Here is a 23,887-nt window from a genome sequence, read left to right as displayed (position 1 = left end):
AGGACACATAAACTGCCAAATTCTCCTAAGTAATTCGAAACGTCTTCTCTCCTTGTTTTGTCTATGTGCATTTGTAATTTCTGCAGGTTCGTTATCATCAATGAACACTACCATTTTGTCTGAACTTGCTCTGATTTTTTAAAAGACTAGTCTTTTTTACATAGACTTGGGAAAAAAATCATCAACTTCTACAGAGATGGATATCATTAATGCCATCTTTTACATAACTGCAGCAGCAGCTTTGGCTGTTATATCACTAGTTTCAGCTCTGCTGCTCAGAATCTTTGTAGGAAAATCAGTCAAGAATCGAGACTACCCTCCGGTGGTTGGGACTGTTTTTGATCAGCTGTTCTACTTGAACAGGCTGTATGACTACCAAACAGAAATGGCCAAGAAGCATACAACTTGGAGGCTTCTAGCTCCGGATCAGAGCGAGGTATACACGGCTGATACACGAAACGTGGAATATATTCTCAAATCTAACTTCCACAACTTCAGCAAAGGGCAGTACAATCAAGACATCATGGGGGACTTGTTTGGTCAAGGGATCTTCGTGGTGGATGGTGATAAGTGGCGCCAGCAGAAGAAGCTCGCGAGCTTTGAGTTCTCGACCAGAGTGCTGAGGGACTACAGCTGCTCGGTGTTCAGACTGAAAGCGGCAAAACTGGTGAAGACAGTACAGGAATTCTCCAAACACAACCTAGCTTTTGATGTGCAGGTAATGCAGATATCACCAACCATCTTTGTATATGAATCTGTACAGTTTTCTTTCTTCGACAGTTTTAGCTGACTCGTTGTGGCAGGCTTTGCTGATGAGATGCACCCTCGATTCAATATTCACTGTTGGTTTTGGAGTTGATCTGAACTGCCTAGAGGAGTCAAATGCAGAAGGAAATGAGTTCATCAAGGCTTTTGATGACTCGAATGAATTGGTGTATAGGCGTTATGTTGATCCTACATGGAAGATGAAGCGATACCTAAACATGTGTGGCGAAGCAACCTTGAGGAAGAACATCGACTTCATCCATAACTTTGTGGACAGAGTGATCAGAACTAAAAGAGAAGAGATGGAGAAGGAACAGAATGATGTGAGCCCATTTTCTTTAGTGCTTCCCAATATCTTATATAGTTACATAACTGATTCACATTTTCATGATTCAAGAATGTGAAGAAGGACTTGCTTTCAAGATTTCTGGTGGAGAGCAAGAAGGATCCCGAGACGATGAACAATCAGTACCTGAGAGATATTATCCTCAACTTCATGGTTGCTGGGAAAGACACCACAGCCAACACTCTTTCTTGGTTTGTTTACATACTCTGCAAGAATCCACTTATCCAAGAAAAAATTGCACAAGAAGTGAGAAGATTCTGCTCAAGAAATGAAGCTAGTGTTAGTGAATTTGTTGAGAACATCACAGAAGAAGCACTTGAAGAAATGCATTACCTTCATGCAACCATAACAGAGACCTTGAGGCTGTACCCTGCAGTTCCAGTGGTAAAGTAACACACACAATTTGAATCTTGTAATGATAAAATCATGATATCTTAGGTTGTTGCTAAACTCTTTTAGGATGGGAGGTGTGCTGAAACGGACGACACTCTGCCTGATGGCTACAGACTGAAAAGGGGAGACGGCGTATACTACATAGCTTATGCAATGGGGCGGATGTGCTATATCTGGGGGGACGACGCAGAGGAGTTCAAACCAGAGAGATGGCTCAAGAATGGGATGTTTCAGCCTGAATCGCCCTTCAAATTTGTGGCATTCAATGTAAATATATATGTATAAGCTTGTCTATACGAAGTCGAACTAACTCTACATGCGTTTGATGCTTTGCTTGATTTTCAGGCAGGCCCTAGGACGTGCCTAGGGAAGGATTTCGCCTATCGGCAAATGAAGATTGTATCGGCAGCACTACTTGGCTTTTTCAGGTTCAGATTGAGTGATGAGACCAAAAAAGTGACGTACAGAACAATGCTCACACTTCATATCAGTGGAGGCCTCGACGTTCATGCAGAACCAAGAACAGACTTGTTGATCTGAGATGTGAGGGAAGATAAACCAAGAGAGAGACGAGTACATAAAGATGGGAGACATGTTTGATAGTGATTTCTGCAGCCTTGATTTACAAAATACAATTACGAAAAAGAATCCGCAGAAATTTACATTGCTCTTATAGTAAAATACAATATCCTGACTTGTTTATACATATTTAGTGGCAAGAGCGGCCTCAACGGAACACAAAATTCTTTACACAACAATTATATAGTGAGAGACAAAAAATACACTCTTTTGTACACAATAATATCGGTAAAAAGGGCAAAGATATACATCATGAAGAAATCCATATGAGGCCTTTCATGCAACAAAACTTGCCAACTTGGTGGTATTACAAGTACAACTATTTAAGAAACATCGAACGACTTCACCACGTGGTATAGAGGTCCCTTTCATGTCTCGATGGGGAGCACCAGCCACCCATTGATGGCATATCAAGTCTTCCCAAAGGTAATATCGATCAGCTTAGACATTTTACTTCATAAAGGGAGATAATCCGTCACCTTCCCAACCCAGTTTGAGCATATGATCGACAACTTTCAAACTCAACTGCAAGGAAAAGGCGAGTTATATTTCCTTACAAATGAGCCTCAAGTAATATTCCCAAGCTGTGAATGCAATTGGAGAAATCATTTATGATATTTTTACACAAATAAGAAAAAGCTAGTGATACAAAGCATCATTTCCTTGTGGAAATGCCGAATACAGCAAAGCTGGGATGTTCTATAGTAGAATGGTATTCCAGAGTTCTCAAAGCACGTATTTCGTAACACATAAAAAGAAAGAGAAAAAAAAGCAAGAGAGTGATAACAAGTGCAACTTACAGAAGGATCTGTGAATATTATCAACTGTTTATCTACTGTAGAAACCAACAGATTTGTATTATCCTGGTTCAGAGCAATACAGATAATATCTTGTCCTTCTGCAAGTTCTAGCTTATGAAAGATCTGCAGGAAAAAGATCCCTAAGCATTAATAATAGATAACAATATGGTTATTATGGGCACAGATGTGACATATGGGGAATAAATTAAGTGCTTCAGAGTTCAGACATTTATAATTCCCAACAGGTGCAAATGGCACCAGATTTAATCATACCTTCAAAGTGTAGAGATCAAAGAAGCAGATAGAAGGTAGCTCCCGTCTATTTCCTTCATTTGATTCATGATCTGCATTTAGCCGCGGACTGTACTCAGAGCCTCCATCATTTTCCAGAGAAGGGTTTAGTCCAACCAAAGCACTACGACCATCAATAGAGACCTCTATGCAAGTAACTATTGATGAAACTGGAAGTTGTTTCGTAGCAACCAGAACTCCATTAAGAGTGTAAGTGCTGATATTACACAGATTCTTGTTCCAGGTTATTATGATTCCATCAGATGATAGGCACACAGAATGAGCATCTATGCCAGGAAGCCTTCTAAGCAGCCGACCTTGCCTTATAGAATGAATCAAGATATCAGAAGAATTGGAGCAGGAAGCAACAATCCCAAGATCTGAACTGACGGAGCAGCATGCTATTTCCCCTAGATGACCTCGAAGGACATGTATGGGACCCTCTATCCGGTGTCTCGTAGACTTGTCTGCCAAGTTAGATCTCCTTGCACTGCTTGGGGATCTAGGTGTGCTAGGATTACCTGAAAGCTCTGGCAAGCTGCCAGAGTGTGAAATTGTTGACCGATGTATTCTCCATAGTAGAACTGTTGCATCCCGAGATCCGGACACAAGATAGTTGCTATCATGAGACATAGCCAAGCACGTTACTGGGGCATAATGTCCTCTAGCCATTTCCAATGTTCTTGCTCCATCAGCTGAAACCAGCCTTATGCTGTTATCCACATGCCCACCTAAAACAGAATCTTAAGCCTTTAATACAAGTTTATGGAAAAGCCACTATCATATCAAAGTAAATGCCTAATGAGCTAGAAGCTAAAGTAATGCTGGGAACTTAAGAAGTATCAAGGAGATAGTATATGTCATAAATTACAATTCTGTGGGAAGATAGAACCATAATAAGAACTGAACCCCAATGAGTTGATTTAACTTTTTGGTTGGTAACCAATGTAAAGAAATTTATGACCAAATTATATTCGAAGAGACAGCCAGCTGGAACTTTCTAAAGTCACATATACTAGGAAGGGACGCATGGAAACCAGATTACTCTCAGAACACATGCTTACCAGTGATAATTTCTCTGTCACAAGTAATCGAAACTATCCTTGTGCTTTGGATTCCAGAACTTGGAAATGCTAGTGCTTGAGGAAAATTCCACTCTTCCGACTCAGATGGAGTTGGGGTTTTGAACATTCGCATAAAAGTTCCACCAGCAGCACCTGTACCAGGCTTTCCATGCTGAAGAAGGAAAGGTGTCCCCTGGCCATCAGGTGTGTTTGGTTGCCACTTATGTTGTGCTATATGTGCCGCTGGAGCATTGGTGTCAACAATTATAAGAGAGTCGGAAGATGCATGAATGGCGGCAGCAGGCAGATTGCAGCGTTCAGGAAAGGGAACCATGTAAGGCTTAAGCTCTGAGGGATTCCTGAAAATGGTCTATTCACGAGAAATACAATCAGATACACAGGACTTGCATCTTCCAGCGCAAACTCAGATAAATCTGGTTAAGCACACCAGCTAAGAAACAGATAAAGCTAGGTAGTATACGTTGTTGACAAAAATATTAACTGAAAGAGTATAAGCGATTCCCAGATAAAAACCCATTAATTTGGAGAGCAAGCAGCTAAGTGATTCTAAACCCAGGCACAAAAAATCGCTGATATCAGGAAATGTAGCCGAAAATTAAAAAGATTGTACATTCTTTGAGTTCAACAAGTAGCTTGTAATTCGGTTAGATTGTCAAGTTCAAAAATCAGTTTTATTCGTTCAGTTCAAATGCCTATAAAAACCAACTGAACAAATCAAATGCTAACCCCTATCTGTAAGCTACTGTTTTTTGAGATTCTATCGAGTATTAAGGTAGAATTGAATATGTGAAGCCTAGCCAAACTCAACTTCGGTCAAATCATTCCTGAATCTGATTTTATCACTATGGGTGATAGCTCTAATAAATTTAATTTAATGATATATTTGATGGCATATAATTTCCCATCCCCAAATCACATGGACTGTCGATACCTCTAATATTTCAACTCTAACTCCATGCAATTTCTCACGCTCTCACCCCCAAAGATTGGGAGATGAGACTCAAATGGCTATTACCCACATCTTCTATAACACGATTCAACTTTTTAACTGTGTCATGTCTGAAACAATTGCTATGGTCGTGCTTGTTTGTCTACAAGGGGAACAGTTAAGTATAACTACACATGGAAGGGAAACAGCACATAGAATTTGGGCATGGCATTAGAGAGTACCTGCATCTGAAGGACATCTGCCAGCTGCATCCTTTTCATGTGAGGCACTGTCAGAAGTTGTGAAGGGGTTTGGCCAAAGTAAGCAATCTGATCTTGGGTAGCACGCTGTTGTACCTTTAATATATATTTGAACATTTAAATAATTGCAGATTGGAGTGTGCGAATATTCTTCAGAAAAAGGATTGGGAATTGAACTAGAAAGCTAACTTACTGGGTCCGATATCTTATCAATGTCTACAGTTCCTTCATATGTAATATAAAAGAAAACATTATTTGCCTGTATAGCTTCTTTTCCACGTTGCTTGCACCTGAATATGTATAAGTTATAAGTTATTAACATATTATCATCAATAAACATGTGTGTGCATGTGAGGGATAGAAGGGAGAGAACAGGTTCAAGAGTTAAAAAAGAAAAGGAAAAATACCCAAATTTGAAAAGTGGGCTACAAGAGTAAAAAAGCGAAAAGTACCCAAATATGAGATCAATCCATTCATGCAAATGTTCTGAGACATGCTCACTCTCAAGTGCCATTCGATGTTTATGGACAAAGTCAACTGGATTTTCGGCCCAAGGGGGAAGCCGAACTGGGCCTATAATGTGAACAGATGGTATGAAAATAACAGAAAGCTATGCGGGAAATATTTGTCTTACTAAATTGTAATGGAAGCAAGCAACTGAGATGCATACCAAGCTTTTCGCCAAGTTGTGTTGTACCAAAGTCAATTGAGTTTTCATTGGTTAGAACCTCTGGAAGATAAAATAGCTCCGGAACCTAACATTCAGCATCGAAAAGGAAAAAATTAATAACTAATAAGGATATGAAAGAATAGAAGGAAACTACTCTTAAACCCAGGTCAAAAGGAAAAAATGCAACAAAAAGCATAATAAGCCACGAGAGAATTGATATATTTACCAATTCCTTTACGTCACTCATGTCCTCAAGAACTCCATTCCAAGTTGCAGCAATGTCTGAGAACATTCTGTCAGCATGATCAAACTTGCCGCCTTGAAGTTGAATAGAAAGGGTTGTAAAAGGTTCTATTCTAGTGAGGTAATACAATACCTGCCACATAAGATGGAATGAAAGCCTGGTATAGTTTAAAACTTGACGGAGAGTGATTTTGACACTAAGGGGTCATTTACTTTGCAAGATTGATAAGATACATGATTGAGTATTTATATCCTCAAGATTAGGATTTCTTCAATCCCACCCATCCAATGAGATATGAATCAAGCAAAATTAGCTCAAATGATAGAAATTATCAAGGGCCTTCATATATCCCTAAGTTTCAATCCATCTTAGTAAACAAGGGATTAGCCTTACTATTTTTGATCTCTCTAGGTTAATCCTCAAAAGTAAACACCCCCCTTAAAAGGATAGGAAAGAAAGAAATACTCCCACAGGAAAACAACTTCACTAGCTTATTCTAATAGAAGGTTCAAGAAAGTCAACTAGGAATCAATCATAATGCATATAGTGTAGCAATGAGTCTGCATGTTGCCTGATTTGATGCTCTTGGCTCTCAGTTAACTTGTGAATCAAATACGTGAAATTAAATTATTTTCATTCATATTGACCTTAATCTCATTCGACACACTACTGATGAGTGACCAGAATGGAAAATTTGATGTGATAATGACATCCAGTCTCCAACTAACCTACAACTCTGGATAAATTTTGACAAATTTTATGCCAGATCTCACAAAGAAATTGTGATAGATCAAATCTAGAGATGGTTCTTGCAATCATTACTAAGTACTCTCCATAAACGAAAATTGCTCAAATGCTATCTAACTAGTTTGCAGCTATGTGATCATGATGCTTGTAAGAATTTATAAATCTCAGTAAGCTTGAAGAATGGAAGTATTTGTATAATGTAAAGGATGAATAATAAGAGGACCCACTGTTCCAGCTGTTGAATAATGTGAGCCATAATGGAATCTGGGAATGACTGGATCCTCAAAGCTGGAGTATCTCTCTTGGAATTTATGTAATCTCTCAGAATTCAGGGCACCAATTGGCTGCAATACAAATTTTATGTAAAATTGAAGCACGATATAATTTAAAATTCCAATTATAAAAGAAAAAAAAAAAGATGTAAACCACCTTTGAGAGGTCTCTGAAAGAAGAAGGATTTGAAAGATCTAAGTTCTGTGAGCTGTAATCAGAAAGAATCCACGGGAATACAGGATACTGCACATAAAAATGCAGATAAGCATTAAAATATCATCTTTTCAATCATGAGATGAGTATGGAATATCAGTAAAATCTAACCTGTGTAATATCATTATAGCTGCGCCCAGCCAATGTATTAAGCTGCATCAAGTATTCAAAATTGCTGATCTGGACAAATTTATTAATGGCCTTAATATCAGAAACTTATCAGTTCAATTTAAATAAATGAATATTTGCACTTCAGGTTAATTTTCAAAAGTACCTCCCACCTAGCCCAGCGCTCCATCAGTTGAGTTCTCCTTAGAAGCTGTTCAGGTCTCTTCAATATAGGAAATAATAACATTTTTTAGAAGACTGCATAATAAGATCAATTTGAAATCTCAAAACAGCACGATCCAAGTATGCAGTTCACTTAGATTTACGAGTGGAATCGGTTTCTTTGCATGGAATATTACGCCTTAATCTCATTGGCAAACACAGATTTGTTTGCTTAGTTAATATAATACCACAAAATCAATACCTGAGTAGCTAGGTAGATATTGTTCAAATGAGGAGGACGGGCTTGGACAATAGCCCGATACGCATTTCTGCGTCCCTCAGTGCTCTGCAGGAAAAGGAGAGGTGGGGGTTATTAGTTACCCGAAAAAGATAAAATGTCAATCTTGTGGAATTATAGATTGTTTGGAGAAGCATACCCCAAAATCAAAAAAGTAATTTGACCTGTCAACCATGAACAGCTCAAGTGCACTTCTTCTCAACAGATATCTGCAAGAGAAATGAGTCGATAATTCACATTCCAAAAGAGACACCATAACATTCTAAGTAGTACTGAAACAAGATCAGAGACTCATGAATACAGAAGAAGAAATAATAGCTACCAGTAGGACAAATATGTTATATGGGAAATAACATATTCAAGAACATAATGCCTAGTAGACTCACACTTAATTAGGGATACAAAACCTTCAAGAGAAATCTAAATTAAAATGTTCCTTTACTTATAATAAAAATGAATAGATAATGTCCCTCCGGGAACACCCAAGCAGTAAACTTTCATTGCATACAAGAGAGAGGTCTTGGGTTCAGTCAGTAATCCATGAAACTTTGAGCAAGTAATCTTATAAGCATAGATAAGAGAAGATGTTTCTAGGAACTGAGTAACATTTTAAGCTCACGAGTAAGTCCATGAGGATAACTTAAATCCTTGAACAATGAAGTAGAGAATCATTTTCTTCAGCATTTACAGGAATCGGTCTCCCAGGGTAAATGAAACCCAATAAATGAAAAGGAAGCAAACGATATAATGAGAAGTTTAAGAGAATGAATAAATCATATTATAAGAAAAAGCTAAGAATAAAACAATACAAAGAAGTGAACAAAACAATATCATTTAGAGGCAGAAGAAAATAAGCAGTTGGAGCACCGTTACATGTAATATGACAAACATAAAAATAGATATGGTCAACTGAATGAACCAGTGTTTATTTAAACCTTCTGCTGTATACTTGGTGAAGTGACGATATCAACCAGCTTCGATCCTTTTCTTGAACTTCATTATAACCTTTGCTGTCCGCATCTGTCATAGCACTACTGTCCATGCGATCAATAATAAAATTGATTCTCCTGGTCGTTATCTGACAAAAGACATCATTTAACACATTTGAGAATATAATACTCCCTCCGTCCCACTTCAATTGGCACATTTGCCTTTTTTCTTTGTCCCACTACAATTGGCACTTTCACTTTTTCTACACACATAAAAGAAGTGGACCCTACCTACTTTACACTCTTTATCCTTTATTCTTAATCTCCGTGCCCACTTCAAAAGTGCCAATTGAAGTGGGACGGAGGGAGTATTAACAAGTGGTAATGCAGGTAAGTTCAACTTCAGCATGAGCATCATATTGTATTGAATGGAGCTTCAGTAAAGTGAATAGTAAGAGAATGGATAAGCCTATTAAATATAGTTTCGCCACCTAATGCAGCCAACAGCAAACCATAATTAGTCCCTCATCTTTTTTTTGGGTCCCGAAACCACACTGTTACTTCTTTACACCTACTAAACGAAGGCAGATAGGCAAAACACGAGTAAATATGAATCACCAGCACTTGTTTTTGCTGTCCCCTAGTATCATTTAATGGTTCCAATATTATCAGATGTTGAAATTTCCCATAGCAGCATCAGCAGAAAAGAACATCAGTTCGAGTCTTTTGGAAGCAGAAGTAAGACCACATTTTTGTATCAGGAAAATACAGGGTAACAATAAAGTATATCTTGATTAATGTATGCAGAACTTACTTGAAAAGTGCCTTTTAGGACCTTTAATGGACGAACCATTGATGATGGAAGCTCAAGAACAATCCTTTCATTATGCTCAAATGGGACATAGCCAGGGGCAACCAATGCTGGAACAGGTTCTGAGTCTAGGCTATCAGTAACTGGTACTTCCAAAGACTCCCCTGACTTCAGTGAATGCTCACCGCCTCCAGATGATATTCTCTGAATATCAGCAGGCAGTTCACCACTTGCTCTAGCATCCAAATAGGCCATGTCCTGCTCATCCTCCTCATTTCCCAAATCAGATGAAATGGCTTCTACGGCCAGGATAGAAGCATTAGATGGACTTGCAGCTTCAGGTTTTTCCTGTTTCTGCTCCATATGGTCTTCATAATTTGCAGCAGCACCATGGTGATCTGAGCCTTGATAGTTCCTCCGCAAAATTCTTCTCATTCTCGAAGAAGTTTCCATGAAATCTAGCTTCCAGAAAACCTAACACCATCAAAGTTCACACTAACAGATTATTGACTAACAAATCTTCTAATAAATCAGACAAGTCCATTTCGTATACATACATGCTTAGGTTTGCATAAATCGTCACTAAATGGACCAAAGAGACATTTCATCTCTATCAAGCAGTGGATAAGCTTGCGCCATTCACGTATTCCAATAAATAACCGGTGCTGAGATATTATATCAGCTTGTGACCTTCTGTCAACCTAAAATCACACAGAAAGTTCAGGTAACTGTGGGTTGTAATATCGGAGATGGTTGGAACTTTCAAAACAAGAATGCAATACCTCAGATCGCTGCATGTTTCTAGCCAAAGCTAAACTTCCAACGAGAACAGCAATATACTTGTAGGAAAGAGCATTCAAGTCCTTCCCATATACAGATTTTGAATCCACTGATTGTAAGCATTCCATCCAGGCAGTTCCCATGGCTTCAGAAACATTCCATCTTTTCACTCGTTCAGAATCACTTTTACTCCGACGCTGCGCAGATGTAGCCATTGCCACAGCACTGAGACCTCGTCCTGATCCAATTTTTGAATTACGCTGGAGGTCTCTGGCAGCAGCCAACGCAGCTGCTTTTGCAGCAGCTTTGTCCTTTGGAATAGGCTGAGATTTGCTAAGTGTCTCCAGCGGTTTCTGGAAACTTGAAAAAGTATGAAGCTTATTCGTTTTCCGCTCAAGCAATGATGAGTCACGCCGAAGATGTGAGGCAGTTGGAGGAGCAGTGGTTTCTCCACCAGCAGCACCGGCAGCAATCATTGATAATGCCATAGCAGCGGGGGGTGAGGCAAAAGAAGCAGCCCAACTAGGAGATAGCATAGCAAGAGCAGCCTAAAGGTATCAGTAAACAAATCTCAGTTAATCTATGGTCTGAGGAATGCAGTATCAGCTAGGAGGAAAGCGAATAATATAATCAAAGGGGTGACAGAAATCCGCTCTATCATGCCGAGCTACTTTTTTCTTTTTGGACGATATATAAATTGATCCAAGAATTATATGGAGGAAACCTGTGTTACAGGTCCCACTGAAGAAAGATGAGCTAAAATATATTTTTTTAAAAACCTGTTAAAGATGTAGGCAAAGTGAATCTATGGTTACAAACGATGATGTATCAAAGTAATTCTTGCAGCTTCATGTTAAGGATGGTTGCACATAGTTGAAGTATGCTTTCTCCACAGTTGGCCCAAGTTGAGCTTGGACAGATGTTTACGTGTGACTAGTTTAACATATGTGCAATGATGATTCACTATATACCATACTATGAGAGCCATCAAAAGCTGGGCCCTAGTTTGTGTGACTGAAAGAAACAATTCCAAACTTCAGGCAAGCTGTCATCTTTCAAAATAGGATTGGATAACCACCTCAATAGGTAGAGCATCTGCTGCCAGAGCACGATCATCAAGAACAAGGGGATTAGCACCATCTGCAGTAGCAAGTTCATGAATTCCTGCCAAAAGAGGCCGCCACCTTCTTAATACAGCAACAAAAGGAGGTAGGATGCCCTCCAGATATTGTTTACGTAGAGGACTTCGGTCCTTTCCAATTGCATGCCACACCTGCAACATAAAAAAAAATATTTAGCTAACAGCATATTACTTAGAATTGTATTTTAATCGTGCTAATTATGGACATATACAATGCAGCAGCAGAATAGAACAACTTTTACAGAAGGCATACAATACTGACCTCTGAATATAGGACACAAGATGTAACCAGCACTCGCTGCCTCTTCATCTCAGATATTGGCATGTTCAAGATTGGAGACAACACGCTGCACAGAATTAACAGTCAGCTAGTCTCATTTTGTAAGTATACACTGGAAAACATCATGTACTACCCAGGTGAGACAAACGCTAACATGCATGTGGCATTTCACAGCAACCAAAGAAGCCTAGCATTTCCTTATTAGTCACTCTTGACACCCTTTGAATCAGGAAACATAGGACTTTCATAGTTAAGGATATGTAAAGCTGCTATTCATTAAACAAACTCTCTTGTTCAAGCCCAGACCATAGGTCAATTGGCAGACTATGTAAAGGATATGTAAAGCTGCTATTCAATAAACAAACTCTCTTGTTCAAGCCACTGGGAGACCATAGGTCAACTGGCAGACTATGTACCACCATTAGATTTAGTGTTATCAAGTTGAGGTGTTTGTGTGACAACATGAACATGACACACCTTTAACTATCAGCTGACAATTAGTATACAATTACAAAGAGAAACTTAACAATAACAGAAGATTTTTGCATTTGAACTAATTATAAGCCACCACCAGGGATAAACTCCCTGCGAATAAAAATTCAAGTAGATTACATAGATGGTACCTCCAAAGCAAAGCTGATCGTGGTTTCCTACTTGGCATTCTAGTGTTTGTCTCAAACGACACGGTGCTGGTAGTTTTTCGATGGAAACCCTCCATTGACCTGTCTTCAGTACTGACATGCCTCATTAGCATGTGATCTTCACCATCATCATCTTCCCTTAATGAAGCAAGCACCATCCGAAGCATACAAAAGAAGGGTTGGTCACTATCCAATAAATGGTAAAGAGCTGCCATGCCTCCCATTCCAGTACCAGATCCTCCACCAATACCCAGACCACCACCAAGTCCAGACTCATCTAACAGCAAAGCTTGAAGCATTGCAACTGACTTCTTTATTAGTGGAAGTTCAATCCAGTTTCCATTAGCATCCTTCTCTAACGCCGATTTCCAGGACTCCCAACCACTGCCACCTCCACCAAATTCAGATGTTGCCGGAGGAAGTCCAACACCATACCACAACCGACTTCTGTATTTCCATCCTTCTGCCAAATCTAGGACACAGCTCCCATATGACACAAAAGCAGAGGAAACTGAATTATAAGGTTCTGCTGCCACTGCAGCCGTCAATCGTTCCATTACAGCTGGTGAAATTTGCCCATTACCATCCGCCATCGGAGCAAGAACCTACCAAGATCAAGTAGATTTAGTTTTTACTAGCTGTGACAATCAAATGCAGGAAATATGAAAGAGAGACTTTTGATCATGTGCAATGCTACACTCATTCAGGACCAAAGCTCCAACTATGTCTTTGAACGCACAAAGAAGAAAGTAGTTTTTGAGAACGACTAGCAGGCTTTTTGCAATGACACATAAGATATGACATTATGCTGTAAGAATGAGCCTTCTCAAATTTGACATACAGCACTTGACAAGAAAATGGTGTTTGACATCATACTAAGTAAAACTAAGTAAAAACAAGAAGCTAAAAAGGTTAAAACACATGCAAGTATCATAATAATAATGCAAGTTAAAAATGCTAATGTCGTCATATAATCTAGTACATATATACATTGAGAGAGGGTCGTCCAGAATCAGTAGTTGATGAATTTTGAGATGCCGTCGGATCTGAAGTTTCTCCACGTGTTGCAGTTGACGAGCGACCACCCAGATTAAATACACTTGAAAGTGGAGTTGCAGAAGTAGATGAAGCACTGTACAGTTTGCTTTGCAACCGTAAATGGTCCTCGACAAGCATCAAGATCACAATTGCATTCTCAACCAAAGCAACAGAAAGCTGAGCAGCATTCTCTGCTTCAATCTTTGCAGCCTTAGGTGTCAATCCTCCTGCTGCCACACCAGCAGCCGCTGCAGCAATAACTTGAGTCTGAAGCACAGAAAAGCTAAAATGCTGACATTGTTGTAGCATTGCAAGAATAGAGTAATCCTTAGAACATTATCAACATGTCAAGGTTTAGGATACAAGACCAATTTAACTTCATATTATGACAGGTAGGTAAAATATGGTAACTTTTTTGAGAAGACCTGAAAATGTTACCCTAGGAAGTAACTGAAAAAAGGATACACTTAAATAATGATAACAGCTTTGGACATTTATCAGTACTTGTTGAAACAATGTTTAAAAGTTGCATAAGATACAGAGGCCGAAGTTTTTACCAGCACAAGGCAGGAGGATAATACAGGCAACAAAAAGCAAAATATTGTTATAAAAGCAGCATATAGCATAGAAAGAAGGTTTTTGCAAATAAGTCGGCTAATAAAGAAAACTAACAACGAAACCTTATATGGCCAACCAGAAATGGAAATTTTTGTATCAAAGATAGAACATTACCTGATTCTGTAATTCTCTAGCAGCAAAGTCCAACAAGCTACCTAGAAGCCTTCTTTTGAAGATGGGCAATGATTCTTCCCGTCTGTGAAGCACAGTATCAGCCTCTTGAAGTCTAGAACAGTTCGTAAATTTTTAAATTTTTCTATAGCAGACCACTAGGTCCCATAATTGCCTGTATTGGCACAGGTTTGGTTTTAGATAGCTAACTGAACCTCAGACCATAATTCGGAGAGCACAACTGACAAGTTTTAACCTTATTGTACATAAGGGAATAAAACCAAACAATACAGTACTAAGATTTAGAAAAATCCATGGTGAACTCTCTACATTATAAAATCAAAATGCTACAAAATGTAATTTGCATAGGCAATACCTGATCCTTAGATCTCCAGTGCTAGAACCACCCACCATACACAGCCATTCTGCACAATGAATTGTAGCTTCAATATCCTGTCACAGTAATGACCAGATAAACCAATGAAACTCAGGAATTGACAAAGCCGAGGAAAAACAATGAGATTAGCTTAAACAAGAACAAAAAGAAGGATAAAATGTTATGGAATTGAAAGGCATAGACTTTATCTTGGCACCAAATCATTTGAAATAGTACACATGCTGCTCATGCACTAGGTGGCAAGGAACTAAATAAAGGTTGACACAGTAAAGAGCCAAAGCCATAGAATATACGATATCATCTTCAAGGCACTCCCCCCACCCCTCCCAAAAAGAAAAGAAAAATAAGGCAAAAGGAAAGCAAAATGAAGTGCATTGTGTTTAATGAGAAAAAATGCAACTTTGCAGTATTACAGTTATCTTGATAAGGATCATGGAAAATCATGACCATGATCTTATCATCAATCATAGTTTTCCTCGATATACTGAAAATATTAAGATCATCTGTCAAGTGCTCCATGAGTAGATTGTCGTGTTTCCAGACATTATTCACATTGTGCCTAATGCCTAATTGCCTATCAGTCAAGTTATTGCCTTCCATTCATAATTTAGATGGTCCTATACTTGGTGTTCTATTACTTATAATCTTTCAAACACCTCACTTGCTTGGCAGAATGTACAAGGATGTAATGGAAGACAACAAAAAGGAACATTAACCTTCCATCCATCCTTCTGGCGCATTGAATGTTCTAATAATATTATCAAGAAATTATGTATGAAGTCTTCTACATCCCTCAAGCTGGAAAGATTTCCGTTTTTACTTCCACCTTTCTGCATGTAAATCATAAATGAGAAATGGCACCACAGAAAGGTTCCATACAAATATCGATGTCAGCCATTATATGGGTAAGTGATGTGACCTCATGATTTGATATGAGAATCTCCAAGATCCACTCTGGCCATTCTTCCATGCTTGTTAGGCTGCTTCTATTTTCTGGATGACCGCAAGCCAAAATCAGAAGATCCTGATATGAAACACGAAGTGTGAGATTTCAAAGGGAAAAGGCACCAGTAGCACTATATTTAGCACTTCTCCAAAAAAGGCACTTTTTTTTAGCAATCATTTGAAATATAGTTTTAAGATGAGCATTATGGTAGAGTAGTAACTTCGGATAAAAACTTTTGACATGATGGTTTTATGAAATCAATACAAAGTTCCATTACATAATCAGACAGAAGAGAGGAGGAGAACAATGGAGAGACTTTCCAAAAAAAACTAATACTGGAGAGATATAACACCAAAATTTGAGGCATGCCATGTCAAATAAGAAACCCGTATGAAGGCCAGTGAGTTAGAAGAAAACAAGGGAATAACAAATATATGCCCAGAATAAGCCTGCAATTTATTGATATCCAGCATTAGCATTCATCAATTGGGAGACTCTGCCAAATACTGCTTTTAGACCAAAATATATACTTCTAATATCGAACATTCATCAATTGGGGGACTACCGAATAATCCTTTCAGACCAAAATATATACTTCTACTATTGAAGTTATCTTAGAAGTGGAGTCAAGTTTTCTTTACTAATCAAATTTATCCTCCAAAAACTCTCTGCAACACTACCTCTCCAAAAACTCCTAAAATAGCACAGAGAAAAACGAATAAGTGATGAACAGAAGGAAGTGGCAGCTTAAAGAGATTGAAACAGAAACAGGCTGATTTAATCTAAAATCAGATTATCCGATCCTGGCATAGTAGAATATCACAACTTAGCACCTGAAGTGCTCGACTTTGCAATGCTGTCGATGCATATGGAAGAGAACGAAGAAGAACCAACAAGATCTGCAAGTGCTCAAAGCGGTGACCTGGATCATGGAAGTTAAGGCCATCCTCTGTTGAAGACACATTTATCTGGAAAGCATAGATCACACCAAACCCTCAAAGTTAAACAGAGTACAAACTCTTCTCAAAAAACAGGCCAAAATACAATTCAAATTTAGCATCCCTATGCATTTAGTGGGGCATCAATAATTTATTATTCAAGCATAATATTGCCAACCATACATACTGGGCTTTCTGATCCAAGCAATACAAAGGAGCTCATGATATATTTGAAGCGAAAAACTTGTAATGAGGATAAATATGTTAGGTGGATATACATATTTGACCATACTCAGTTGCAACAGGCATGAGAATTTGTTCATTGCAATAGGCGTGAGAATGCATATCATTTCCATTTCACCTCTAAAACACGTACACTATTCGGCCAGAATTTGCACCAGCCATTCCTGACATAGTTAGTCATCCTAGCACTGTGTTACTCACCAAAGATGGATTTTTCTCACATAGGCCCGCTAAAAGGACTTATGGAAAAATAACAGAGTTTCTTAAGGCCTATTACAAAACAAATGGCACTGCAACATCAAGCAGAAGTTTCTTGAAAAAGAAAGAGGAAGCAAAAAGATGAAGACATACTGAGGCAGCCAATAAAGCCTTGTACGCGTTGCAAGTCAAAAGCCGGTTAGGTGCAGCTTGGAAAGCCTTTTGTAAACCAAAAAGAAGAAGAGAAACCTTGTCGTCAAACATGGTACCTCCTGCCTCAAGCAAACCAAGAAGGTTGCTTGTCACATCCAAAGGAGCAGGTGAATCGAATTTCAAATGTCCAGATATTACCAAAGCACCCAAGAGATTAATAATCCGTACGATTATACCGTCACTTTTGTCAGCATTATACACATTATTCCTTGCATTTTCAGCACTTATTAAGTAACTTATACCACCCAAGTTTCTAGGTAATGGATTTCCAGAGATGGACGATACCCTCTCAGTGTTAGATACTGTAGGACCATCAAAATTCTCGAGTTCAGAAGCATTCTCCTGTAAACTCAAATCTTTTCTCTCCAAAGATTTCTCATCACCTTGATTATTATCTTCATCTGTTTTGGCTGATGATAAACCCTTATCATGTTCTGCCAACAATTGTGAGACATCACGGTCTCCAGATTTCGTTTCACGCTGCAACAGAACAAGAAGGGTCTCCATGCCACCACATGATATAAATGCCTCAGCAAAGCTTTGAGCCCGGGATGTGTTTGGTTGAACCACAAGCCGGTAGATCAAATGCAGCACCCTAGCAACCTGGAAGGAGAGAGAAGCCATAGATTCCAGAAGATTCGTCAGACATGCTTAGAGAATTTCACAATGAGATGGATAAGAAGATTACTAGGTATCAAATAACCAGGAATGAGGACAGAATATTTGATTATACAAACAGATACCAAATACCGAATTGTTGGGAGTAAAGTGAAGGCAAAAATTTATACACATTCCAGAAAGGCAGTTTGAGTTGAAACATGTTATTTTTGTCATGTAGTTTCTATATGAGAGGCGTACAAATGACGAAATAGTCATATATATCATGCATGACCAAATAAATTGAGTCACTAGTTCAAGAAATGAACATAAATAGCCTTTCAGCTTGGCATTCGGCTAAGCTTATTAGCAGCTTTTCGAATCGGAAATCCCTAAAGTAAAATTACTAAGAAACCTATACATCTTATTTTCGGCTAAGTTTATTATACGTCTTATTTTAAAATTTATAAAATCTCATTTTCCAAAACTAGTCCAAGCATAATTTCATTTCCACATACAATCTCATAATCCCAGCTGAGAAAAGTTAAAACCAGACATGAAGATTGAAATGCAATTAAACAAGCCCATAGATTTCAGTGATCTGAGAGGACAGATGAGGTCATCACAACTAAGCTGCGATCCACGTGTGTTTATAAAAACTTTACATTCTGATATGCAATTGTTCAGATGCATGACTTATTTATTACCCATGACTACATGTAAAATAGGAACTTTACTAAGAGAAAATGACAGAAGGTTTCAACTACCGATCTATTTTAGACAAGAAACATAGGAAAGCATAATTGGGCATGCACCTGATTTGATTGGGGACAGTCAACCATGAAACCCAACAAACAGCGGATGTCGTCTGCAGCCAAGGACGGTGGAGCCGCCAATACTAATAGCTCAATAACCACTAAAAGTTCATCTACTAATGCATTCACTTCGCCAACAAGACGAGCATCCTCACTCATATAAAATGTATTAACAGAGTCAGTTTCACGGACAGTCCAATAGCATCGTCTGCAACCATCTAGGAGCATCTGGATAGCATTAGCATCTCGCATCACCGCTGACTCAGTGAAAACCATGTCTGCAAGTGATGATAAAAGCTTTTTTTGCAGTCCATAGCTGCATAATCTCCAAATTTTCAGATCAAGAAGCAGCGTACTAAAGAGCTGCACTTTAAGCGCATGATTGAACTTCTGGGACTGGCATAAGGAGACAATAGCAGCAACGAGTTCCTCGTGACCATCACGCTTTGCACATTTAAGTGAAGATAAAGTTTGGAGGAGATAATTCAAAATTCGCGATAGTATTTCAGGGCCTCTTCTTCGACAAAACTCTTCATTGTTTCCAGGGTGCCTAATAGCCAAAGATATGATTCTGAATACAGGAGCTGCAAGGGCAGTTGTGGCTAAGGACAAAGAAAGGTCACTTTTCCGTGGCTGAAGGCTATGCTCATGCACACTGCCAACTACCAAAGGCAGCAAGAAGATGGGGCCTCCATGAGCTAAGGCCCATAAAGCTTCTGTTGGCCGCATTCTTGTAGCAACATGCACTTGACCAAGAACCTCTGCCGGCCTCCGGAGGGTACCTTCATGCAAAATATCATTATTTACCAAGTAGGAGTAGCTTGTCAAGTAGTTCAAACCATGCATGAAAGAGAAGCAAGAACACAATGTCGAAAAATTGGATTCGTTAAGTTGATTTTGCGTGTAAATATGTAAATCTATAGCATAAAAGCAGGATCCACCAACAATGCTACAGTTAAGCAGCAGTTTACATGTCTGGGAAAACAATACCATCATCCAAGAAAGTAACTTTGACTCAAGAACTGGGAAAATGATGTAACGTGAAGGATAGGTCTATGCTGGAAAATAATTCTATCCATTAAGAGAGGGACGAAGGTGAATCTTTGAGATATTTTCAAGCTGTACCCTAATCAGTTTCAGGTGTCCCAAACCCAAAGCGAGAAACTAATCGACGCCAAAGAAATAAGAACCACCATATGATATCAAACTAGTATAACACAATCTTATATGGAGGTAATTAGCAACCATCAGCCATTTCTAACTTAAAGAAACAGGGTGAACACAAATTGCGAATAAGATTATATTTACAATCAACTTTGTGAACCATTATTTAATACTGAGTTATTCAAAAGAGTAATCTTGATACCTGCTGCACCAGAAGGAGAAGCATCCGGACAGAAACGGCCACTGAGCAAATTAGGATGGTATAGCAGATGAAGACATCCAGCAATTTCAGCATCTAGAAGTGCACTGTCCCGTGCCATATTATGGACATGATTGGTTGTTGCCAGCCATGGGGATCCAGCAGCAGTTCCAAATGAAGGCAGCACATCGCCTCCTCTATAAGCCAAAAGTGCCATCCTTTCTGGCCCAATCGGTTCCTTAAATATATATACAGGTCCCATCTCAGCAAACAAAGGACACTGGCGGCGACGGCGTTGTAATCCAGCCATAGTTGGAGGAGGATTTGTGCCAATGCAGCAAAATGCAAGAGGCTTCGAAATTCTTGGCAAATCAAACGGACGACTTTCATACAAGGAACCATCAATGTACAGCCTCAGCTCACTTTCTGCTTTACCGAGGAGACCCTGTTTGACAGTATGTTCAAGGCCAATAAAATACCAGCACTGCGGCTTGAAAGCATGAGTAAAATGCAGTGAAGCTTTCCTTCCCTTCCCACTTCCACATTCAACAACCAGAAATTGAGCATGAAAATATGCTTCCATCCCTTGATTGTCAGCAGATAGGAAACTGAATAGACGAGGCATGTGTGCTGTGCCTTCACCAGCTAGTGCACTAGCAGCTGCAGCAGCTGACATAGGGGATGACTTCCCGGATGTGGCAGCAGCAGCCATTGCAATTGCAGCTGCAGTAGTTGCTGTACTTATGTTGTCAGCAAACGATTCAATGTAGATCCAAGTAGCAAATGCATATCCATTGGTGAAAGGCCACCTGCTTTCACCTGGGCCCAGCAGACCCGAACTCTCACCATCAAACTCAAAAGTAATTGCTGGACCCAAGACCTCTTTTTCAGCCATTGCTTTCTCTAGTGAGTGCATTAAACGAGATGCCCAGACTGTCCTGAGAATTCTGTTAATTACTTGAAGCCAATAGTGCAGATCTCGTGGACTAAGCGAATGCCCAGCTAAGTACTGAATACAGTAGCAGAGAGGAGTGCCATCCCATTTCATTTTCTCTGTCGAACAGATATCCTGAACAAACATCCTCTCAGCAGACCGAAGTAATACCCCCAACAAACCAGCCATGGAGCACATTGCTCTATTTCTAGTGCAAGCACGCAAGATAGCTAGCAGTCCTCTCGCCATCTTAGTCTTAGGAGACATGAAACCATCAAAATCTCCCATGTCAGGAAGCCAGGGAATGAGCTCACCAGCCACTATTGCAGCCCTAGAGTTCAGCATCACACTGGGCGGATTATCATCCAAATTCTCTTCAAAAGACTCAACTCCTCCCATGGTAGCAAGAAGTGAATCAACTACTAAGTAAGCCATAGCAACTGCATCATTATTTCCTCCAAACCTCTCAAGACCACTAACAACATTCTTCAGCTTTTCCAAACTTTCTGGCTTCCCCATTATTGCTGAATCTACTAAATGCAAAAGCTCTGGAGACCCAGTAGGCGAAAACTGTTTGGACTTTGGCTTTTGAGGTGAATCGGCAGAGTATCCAAAATCTCCATACGAATGCAAAGCATCAAGACTAGATGAAGACAGGGACTCATTGATGTCATAGTTGGAATCATTCTCAGCTCCAAAGCTTGAGCGGAGACCATCAAGTCCTACATCCGGTGGAGAATCAATACCAGATGACGGAACATTTGGAAAGGAAAATTCAAATGTTTCCTCACTACCAGTAGATGAATGTCTGATATCATCAGGACCTGGAGACTGATTTGTTTCAATACCTATTTTTTCCTTATCTTTCAGCGGAACATGCTCAAAAAGATCATCGTCTAAAATAGGAGAGGCTGGATTTATTCCCTCTAAATCTGTACCACCACCCACATTGTCGGCATGACTAACATCTGTTTCCAAATCTGCAGCTTTAGATATTCCTATATTATCATCTAGACTGGTGCCTTCCTTTTGTGGCACAAAGTCATCACCAGAAATTTCTTTATGGTTTTTTGTTTCCTCTTCTTCCATTTTCTAACAATATATAAACATATATATGTATATATTTACTATTGTAGATTCCTCAAATGAAATTGCTTGTAATAAACCTGAAAAATATAATTGGAAGCAGTCAATCATATAGAATTAATAAGCAAGCTGAAGTTCCAACTCCTGACGAACAAGAGAGAGAGAGAGAGAGAACAATGAAGAGCAAAACCAAACTGGAAATATACACTTTCAAAAACTGAGACTCCACTCAATTTAGGTTTTATGTATTTTTCTAACATGACAGACAGTTTAATCATTTCGAGTTTCAACTAAAACTCGTATATCATCGACCTGGGGGTAAACGTCGGAGCTAATGCAAGCTTAAGATTTATACAATCTAGTCAACTAAAACAAAATGCACCCTACATGAATTCACCACTCAAACAACGTTCTCCTTTCCCACCACACGCATACAAATCAAAGAACAAGCACAAGTAAAAAAGTGAAGTTAAAGACACTCAATCAACAGATCCCAGCAACGCATTACGAATTCCACGGCTACAAAACGAAATGCAGATCACGCTTCGGCATCCAAGGATCACAAATTCATGCAAACATACGTGGCGATAAGAATTCGCAAGGATTGCCGCGAATGCAGAGTGTTAATTATTGTTTGTTACCTTATAATAAAAGAATCGCGACCAAATCCGGCGATTTGATTGAATCAACCTTCATAAATATGGGATAAGCTACGGTGATCGGATGAAGAAATTCGGAGAAAATGAATGAGAAGAGAGGAATCGAAATAGGAGGCGAACGGAGCGCGGATGATAATAGTCCGAGCCACCCAAATAAATATTTCTGCTCCAAATTATGAACTGTGATTCTATTTGTGCAGTTTTGCCCAATAATTTGTTGTTCATCCCTAAATTGGGCCGATCCGGATCATTAAAGCCCAATAACAGAGATTAAATCTGGGGAAATTTTACAGTTTTTCTGTCTTTTTCTTTTTCATTTCGTTTTGTAGGATAAAGTGCATATTTAGGTTTAATAGTTTCCTTTAGATAGTACTATAAAGACGTTTACAATTGAAGTTTGGAAATAAGATATAGTGTGTAAAGCTTGTAAGGATACGTGAATTAATTCATTCGAAAGAGTTTGACCAAAACCTTACAAGTTTCTATAATTATAATGGTAGAATAATAATCTACACATGCAGGTGGTATCAACATATTTGGAGTAATTTTCATCATTAGAATGAGAAATTATATAAACCACGTTTAAAGGAATTGTGATTATTTATAGTCTATAATTAATTAGCTAGAACTTCCATTCTGCGATGCACGACGAACATCGAAATTAAATGACGTGTTTAAATAATAAAAACATATTAAATAAAATTAAAATATAAATAAATGAAAAATATGTTTTAATAATAAAATAAAATAATCCACATCAATTACTCAATAAAATCTTGAATTTGAAATGTAGATTTTCAACTTTGTATTAAGTATAATGATAATTATAGTTATTAGATAAATTTAAATTGTTTGATAATGAAAATTGACATTACACATTATTATTATTATTATTATTATTATTATTATTATTATTATTATTATTATTATTATTATTATTATTATTATTATTAAAGATTCTTAGGTCAAGATATCTAAACACGTTTG

The 23,887-nt window shown here is 38.6% G+C and overlaps 2 protein-coding genes across 2 annotated transcripts; one reads left to right on the top strand and one right to left on the bottom strand.

The window, feature by feature from the left end:
• Positions 1-32: 32 nt before the first annotated feature.
• LOC131023681 (cytochrome P450 704C1) lies at positions 33-2,210 on the top strand. The gene is made up of 5 exons (XM_057953238.1): positions 33-718; positions 804-1,088; positions 1,163-1,495; positions 1,571-1,771; positions 1,850-2,210. Exons 1-5 carry the CDS (start codon positions 197-199, stop codon positions 2,042-2,044), a joined length of 1,536 nt encoding a protein of 511 aa, XP_057809221.1. The 5' UTR covers positions 33-196; the 3' UTR covers positions 2,045-2,210.
• LOC131023676 (BEACH domain-containing protein C2) lies at positions 2,140-23,076 on the bottom strand. The gene is made up of 32 exons (XM_057953228.1): positions 22,883-23,076; positions 20,225-22,321; positions 18,859-19,640; positions 17,387-18,049; positions 16,688-16,822; positions 15,828-15,932; positions 15,625-15,738; positions 14,888-14,964; positions 14,515-14,596; positions 13,735-14,049; positions 12,727-13,349; positions 12,086-12,170; positions 11,761-11,955; positions 10,685-11,230; positions 10,460-10,603; positions 9,906-10,376; positions 9,098-9,240; positions 8,302-8,371; positions 8,127-8,210; positions 7,869-7,925; positions 7,706-7,774; positions 7,538-7,624; positions 7,336-7,452; positions 6,344-6,493; positions 6,118-6,202; positions 5,900-6,020; positions 5,641-5,737; positions 5,430-5,543; positions 4,239-4,608; positions 3,157-3,905; positions 2,884-3,006; positions 2,140-2,608 (listed from the first exon to the last, which is right to left on the bottom strand). The coding sequence occupies exons 2-32, from the start codon at positions 22,242-22,244 to the stop codon at positions 2,534-2,536; spliced, it is 8,868 nt and encodes a 2,955-aa protein (XP_057809211.1). The 5' UTR covers positions 22,245-22,321; positions 22,883-23,076; the 3' UTR covers positions 2,140-2,533.
• Between the last annotated feature and the right edge of the window lie 811 nt (positions 23,077-23,887).

Source organism: Salvia miltiorrhiza, chromosome 4 (genome assembly GCF_028751815.1).
Source record: "Salvia miltiorrhiza cultivar Shanhuang (shh) chromosome 4, IMPLAD_Smil_shh, whole genome shotgun sequence".
Lineage (NCBI taxonomy): Eukaryota > Viridiplantae > Streptophyta > Magnoliopsida > Lamiales > Lamiaceae > Salvia > Salvia miltiorrhiza.
The sequence above is the reverse complement of the archived record's forward strand: the minus strand, read 5'-3'. Positions and strand labels throughout refer to the sequence as shown.

Coding starts and splice junctions, on each gene's coding strand:
- LOC131023681 (XM_057953238.1), top strand. CDS start 197: ATGGATATCATTAATGCCATCTTTTACATAACTGCAGCAGCAGCTTTG. Junction 719..803: donor ACCTAGCTTTTGATGTGCAG/GTAATGCAGATA, acceptor TCGTTGTGGCAG/GCTTTGCTGATGAGATGCAC. Junction 1,089..1,162: donor TGGAGAAGGAACAGAATGAT/GTGAGCCCATTT, acceptor TCATGATTCAAG/AATGTGAAGAAGGACTTGCT.
- LOC131023676 (XM_057953228.1), bottom strand. CDS start 22,244: ATGGAAGAAGAGGAAACAAAAAACCATAAAGAAATTTCTGGTGATGAC. Junction 6,494..7,335: donor ATTATTCAACAGCTGGAACA/GTGGGTCCTCTT, acceptor CTTATGTGGCAG/GTATTGTATTACCTCACTAG. Junction 5,738..5,899: donor TGGATTGATCTCATATTTGG/GTACTTTTCGCT, acceptor ATACATATTCAG/GTGCAAGCAACGTGGAAAAG.